This window comes from Elaeis guineensis, chromosome 6 (genome assembly GCF_000442705.2).
Source record: "Elaeis guineensis isolate ETL-2024a chromosome 6, EG11, whole genome shotgun sequence".
Taxonomy (NCBI): domain Eukaryota; kingdom Viridiplantae; phylum Streptophyta; class Magnoliopsida; order Arecales; family Arecaceae; genus Elaeis; species Elaeis guineensis.
The window spans coordinates 38904697-38911074 of NC_025998.2; the positions used below are offsets into that span (position 1 = coordinate 38904697).

The 6378-nt window shown below is 35.2% G+C and overlaps 1 protein-coding gene across 1 annotated transcript in view; it reads left to right on the forward strand.

The window, feature by feature from the left end:
• The window catches only part of LOC105061568 (uncharacterized), a 39992-nt gene extending 37002 nt beyond the window's left edge, over window positions 1–2990 (forward strand). The window contains exons 18-20 of the mRNA XM_010945661.4: window positions 2358–2482; window positions 2581–2742; window positions 2835–2990. Coding sequence (XP_010943963.1) covers window positions 2358–2482; window positions 2581–2742; window positions 2835–2874 — 327 coding nt within the window. The 3' untranslated portion in view covers window positions 2875–2990. The remainder of the gene's footprint in view (window positions 1–2357; window positions 2483–2580; window positions 2743–2834) is intronic.
• Window positions 2991–6378: the final 3388 nt, after the last annotated feature.

The window sequence follows — 6378 nt, forward strand, 5'->3', positions numbered from 1 at the left end:
GGGGCGTACCTAGAGGTGCAATTTAGCCAAGTCGAGTTGAGTAGCTGGAAGTTTGAGCTTCACTCAATTCAAAATATTTGAGCTCGAAACTCGGTTCAAGATCGAGCAAGTCTTAATATCTCAAGCTCGAGCTTGGCTCGATGAAAGTTAGGCAAAACGAGATCGACTCGACTTACTCAAATATCAACCAAACCATATTGGAGCTCGAGTTCGAGCTCGTAATCGAGCCTCGACCTACTAATAATATATGTATTAATATCTATTATAAGTACAAATAATATTATTAAAAAAATATATAAAGTCGAGTAAGTTTGCGAGCTTTCGAGCTAAGTATCTTACTGTTCGAGCTTGACTCAAGCTTGATAATAATCAAGTTGAGTTGAGCTCGAGTAACTCGTGAGCAGGTTGACTCGTTTACACCTCTAGGCATATCGTATTGTACCATCGACCTACGGACATGGGGCCTAGTTTCGATACGACGGGCCTTGGATAGGATAAAGCGGTTTCAAGTTTTCAAATGGATTGAATGGTTGTACATTTAACAAATTTATAGTAAAAGGCTTGCATTCTTCATCTTGTCGATTATTGACCGAAAAGGATCTACTTCTTAATGCTCCGCAACATGTGCACATTCATATTTTCCCAACCATTAACTGGATATAGCTTTTTAAATTATGTTTGAATCCTCCAAGTCTTCTTCTCTACTTGCGTCTTGATGCTATATTTGTGCCTAGACCTCATCATCTTTGGACTTCAAGGATTAGTGGTACAAATGAGCTGAGCAGCTGGTGAGCTGCTTGAGCTCGACTTAAATCTAAGCTTCACTTGACTATTACCATGCTCAGGTCAAGCTCTAGTAGCTCGAATAATTTTTTGAGTCGAGCTTGAGTAGCAAAATACTTGGCTTGAAGTCTCACAAGCCTAGTTGAATATATATTTTTGATAATATTATATTTTATTTATAATATATATTATTAATTTAATATTTTAAAAATATAATATTGTGTTTTATTTTATTTTAACCATATTTTTTAATTATGACTAAGGCTCAAGTTCGAGCTCGAGTATGACTCGGTTGATTCGAATTGTGTTAAGTCGATCTTGAGTATTGCTGCTTTTTTTGAAAAAAAAAAAATCGAGTCGAGTTCGAGTTGGGATATAAGGCTGGATCAATCTTGTATCAAATTTTGAGCCCAATTATTTTGAATCGAGTCGAGCTTGAGTCTCTAGCTACTCAACATGGCTCGGCTCGATTGCACCCCTATCTAGGATTACAACCATCGAGCATAATTGCCTTGTTACTTTGTCTCTCTAGCGCTCTCCATTTAAAGCCAGGCCATTGATATGTCTATCCAGCCCTCTCCATTCAAAGCCAGACCATTGAAAGCCTTTTTTACTATGTCTCTCCATTCAAAGCCAGAACATCGTGATCTTGATTCCTAAACTAGGGTCTTAATTTCTTTGACACCTTATAAGTTATCCACAGCAAATTTGTTCATATTGGTCACCTCCATCAGAACTGGCCATATGTTTCAGAATCGTCTTCCAGAATCTATAATTTTCTCAAAAGGTCCAAAGTACATACATTATCTGACCTTTTGAGCAACAGTATAGAACATCTTATGAGAATTGAACATTTTTGGATAGATGTAAAACAGATATTAGACACCACCAACAACCTTATAAACCTTTAATGTTCCATTATAAGGGGAAGCAAATGTTAGCGTTTATTGCCTTTATAATTGGGTCATGTTACTTCAAGGTGATGAGTAATTCAAGAGTAATTCATGACCAAAAAATGCCTCTTGAAAGATGTTTAGTTCATCCACTTGTGTGCTTAGCTCCATAGGTCCAAAGAGATGTTTCACCATTGTCAATCATCTATAGTCTGTTTGGAAGTGATGGTGCCATAAGACAGTGTTGCAAGTGTCATTGTGTTACATATCATCTTGACTACAGCATCACTGCATCATTTCTGTTAATAATTTAGATTGTCATATCAATTCTCTGTCCATTACTGTTCATTTTCTTGGCAATCACTTGTGCCATCAGTAATCTATATCAACCCTCTTTTCTTCAGTCAAATATACATCTGTCTTCAGTTTTCAGCAGCAATTGAATAACTACTTGACTATTTCTGGCCACTGGGAACTACGCACAAATCCACATGTGGATATGGCACTACTACCCTGTAGTGAAGAGAATGGAACTTGTCACTCTGTTCTGTATATTAAATTTATGCTGTTGAGAATGGACAGCTGAAAGATTACAGCTGCAACGTTTCTTAATGTCCTTTGGCTATAGTTCTGAATCTACATGTGTCTAGGTTGTTTAGCTTGATCTCTTATATCTTACAGGCCACTGGTGATAAGTCAGAAGGTTCAACTGTCCACGCTGTGCTTGAATCGCTCATGGATCTGGAGTTCCAGATACCTGGCTCTTGTGAAGTTCTTGTCACCAACTTGCTGCAACGATTGGGAAGGTCCTAATTTTTCCGTCTTCTTTCTCATGTTTTTAATTTCCATCCTTTCTGCATTATAGTTCTGAAGCTATATAAAAGATGGGCATTCGCTTGTGTAGCTCTAAGGAGTCTTCCTTTAGGGGACTCCATGATTTGGCAGCGAGCATTTTCACAAAGAAAATGGCAGCACCCGGTGACTTGGCAGATGGCAAGAAGCAACCAAATGCACAATCACTGGAGACTCCAAGCCTCAGCCCACTTGCGAGGTTCCTTCTCAGTAGGTCAGTGTGCTTAAGTGCTATTCATTTCTCCTGTAAAGTTCTTTTAAGTTCGGCATGAAGGGAAAGCTAAATAAACGGATCAACTGGTGCAGATGGCAGAGCCAAGTTTCCCAGGATCTTAACTCAGTTTGAAGGGGCCATAAATGCTGATGATATCTATGCTCCAATTTGTGGTTTTAAATGTATAATTAATTTTGACAGTGTACATATAAATTGAAAAGAGAAATCCTGTTTTATTTTTTCATACATTTCCTTTTTGCAGCAGCTTTATTGGTTACTGATCATTTCTTTTTCACCTGTGTTATTGTATTTCTAAAATTCATCTTTTGCAATTTCTCAGCTGTTTAAAGAAACTAGCAATGAAAATTGAATCATCTGCTTGTAGTTTTTACCTTCTCCTGTCCACTGTTTTGTTCAAGTTGCATTTTGTTGCTTTGGCAAAACTGCTAGTTTGCGTCTGTTTAAAGAGATTTGAGGAGGTGAAGGATTGGAGATTATGTAAGTGTTCAGAATATTATGGAAAGTAGAGAGAAGAGATTCTAGAGAATAAAAATGAAGATACTGGTAATTAAGAATAATAAGCATCAGAGAGACAAGGGCAAACAATGGCAAGAATTGCCCAAATACAAATAAAGAATGTGGCCAGTGAGTATTACAGGAAACTGTTGTGAGAGGCAAGTTGAAATCCAGAGAAGAAATTTGATATTTCACATGGGATATCGGGGGAAATATTTTAAGCTGTGGAGGGTTGGGGAGATTTTTTATCTGATTCATTTATGAAATTGAGTTTGACAAATGTTGCCTGGTGAGAGACGAGCCAAAGGTTGAATTCGTAAGGCTAAAGTAGATCCCTTATTTATTTTTAATTTCCTTTTTCCTCTGTGAATGGTATAAACTTGTTGGATATACTGATGCTCTAAGCTGCAAACGGCTTGGATATACTGATGCTTTAAGCTGCAAACGGCCAGGCCGTAGGACGTGCTTGACTTTAATCCGACCAGATATCGTATTTGCGTTGAATCCGGACACAACCCATTAGCTAATAAGGCTGGACCCATAGAAAGGATTTAGACCCAAGGGGTCATTCAAGTTGAGTTGGGTCGGATAGGATTGGGATCAAGTATGATCTGGACTAAACCCAAAATCAGGTGCAGCTTGAGTCTAACATATAGGTATTCTTTTATACTTAAAAAACAATTATTTATAATTAAATATAAAATTACTAAAAATTTAAATAAACGCTAAAAATTTACTTGCATTTTGTATCAAATTGCAAAAATCTTCATGCATTTCAAATTGCTGTAATGTTAACCCAGTATTTTGCATATTGCTCAAATAGGTCCACAATCCATCTAATTCTAATCATGGATGGATCTCTACTCAGGTAAGATCAGGTCTAGGTCTATATTGGATGATAGGAGTCGTACATTGATAATCCAGACTGTTTGATATGGTACACTAGCTCTAAATTTTTATATATCAAAAATTATGTGATTTTGAGATCCTAGCCTTGATATCATGTCAAAAAATTGAACAATCCAAATAACATGAAATTATTTATAGTATTTAATAATTTGATGTATAGACTAAAGGTCTTAAAATTATATATTTTTTTATATATAAATAGTTTAAAGATAGTATCCAACAATTTGAATTATCTGTGTGTCACGTCTGTCATCCAATATAGAATTGATCTTATCTTACCCAACATCTTGAATCATTGATGTAGAACTTTTATTATCTAATATAAACTTGATTAGAGTTGATTAGAGATCTATTTGAATGTAGCCAAGTCCACTTTCTTTCTCTCCCTATATATGTGTGCGCCCACATGTGCACACGTGTGTGTGTGTATATATATATATATGTATATGTCTGCGTGTGTGTATGTTTATGTACACATATATAGTTCAAGTTATAAATAGTGTAATTTTTATAGAGAGCGACATTTTTTTTGAATTGGATGATGGAGGTCCAACATCTACTACCTCTAAATTAGTTATATATCTTAAAATCATATGGTTTGGTGTCCCTCAGCCATGCATCAAGTGGTTAAGATTTGGTTCATATTATACATAGGGTAACTTTTATAGAGTTCTAACTTTTTTGAATTGGATAACTCTAATATCGATGATCTAAATCATTAGATATGATTTACTGCTTCTAAATAGGTTATATGCCAAAAATATATGATTAGATGATAACCTTAGCATATGTATCAAATGATCAAAAATTGAACAGTTTAAATAATATGAAAAAATTAGCCACTTATCTTGGGACTTTCACATCATATTATTTTTGATATGTAAATAATATAAAGATCGTCGATCATATCGATTGCCTTGAATCATCGATATAGGTGCCTCATCATCCAATTCAAAAAAATTGTAACTCTCTAAAAAGTCACGTTGGTTATAACTTGAACATGACATTACATACATACATACATGCATACATACACACATCCATTTATCCAAACATACAGGTAAGTAGTAAGAACCATTGAAATTTGACATTGCTACCTTTTGCAGTTTAAAATACTAATTGCACATCTTGTTTGGTAATAAATAATAATTTTAAATGTAAAATTGCTATTGTCATCTTATTGTGATAAAGAATGTTGTAAAACAACAATTCTGATGTAATTGTTAAAAATTATCTTAATATTTTTTTTAATAAGATAGAAGAATTCATATAAAATGGATATAAACATAATCCACAAAATTAGAAAGAAAAATGTCGGAAAAACGCCAACAAAAGAGATATATCAATCCACCTACCTTCTTCAGAATGATCAGCTACAAAACTCGTGACCCAATTGGCAGCAGAATTTATCTTTCGATAGATATATCTAATATCTACAAAGGCACACCCTGCTAATAGATTCCAAATGTTCTAGACCAATGGATTGGAGGCAGCAAAAGAGATATATCAATTCACCTACCTTCTTCAGAATGATCAGTTACAAAACTCGTGACCCAATTGGCAGCAGAATTTATCTTTCGATAGATATATCTAATATCTACAAAGGCACACCCTGCTAATAGATTCCAAATGTTCTAGACCAATGGATTGGAGGCAGCAGCAACCCCCCCTCCTCCCAATCCTTGGATCTAGATGACCACTATTGCTGAATCATCCTCCACCACCGGCCGACCAGCTCTGAGCACTAAACGTGCGAAGTAGATGCCCTCCCAGATGGCTTGAAATGTCCTTAAAATATTTCTGGTTCATATTCGCCACTTGCAAAATCACAAGTTACAGAAGTCATCTATTGTTTCATTAAAACATTAAAAAAAAAAAAATCCCTGTACATTATTTTGCGGAACGATTAATGAGATGGAAAAGAAGAGATCCCCATTTGGAACGCTTTAGTGTTCATAGGGTACAACCAAATTAGATGACTGTAGTTTATACATGATGGGTTATCTAAATAAATGATCCATACCATTCACAATGATCTATAATATAATAAATGTTTAAAAATAAAATTTCCAGTTCTTAATCCATTTTCAAAACTGTCCAAATCTCTTGACTTTTAGGCTCATATATATAGTTACATTTATAAGGGGGGAAAACGAGGATCATGGCCTTTGATCACCAAGTTATGCTCTCTGAACTCAATCCCTGGAAAAG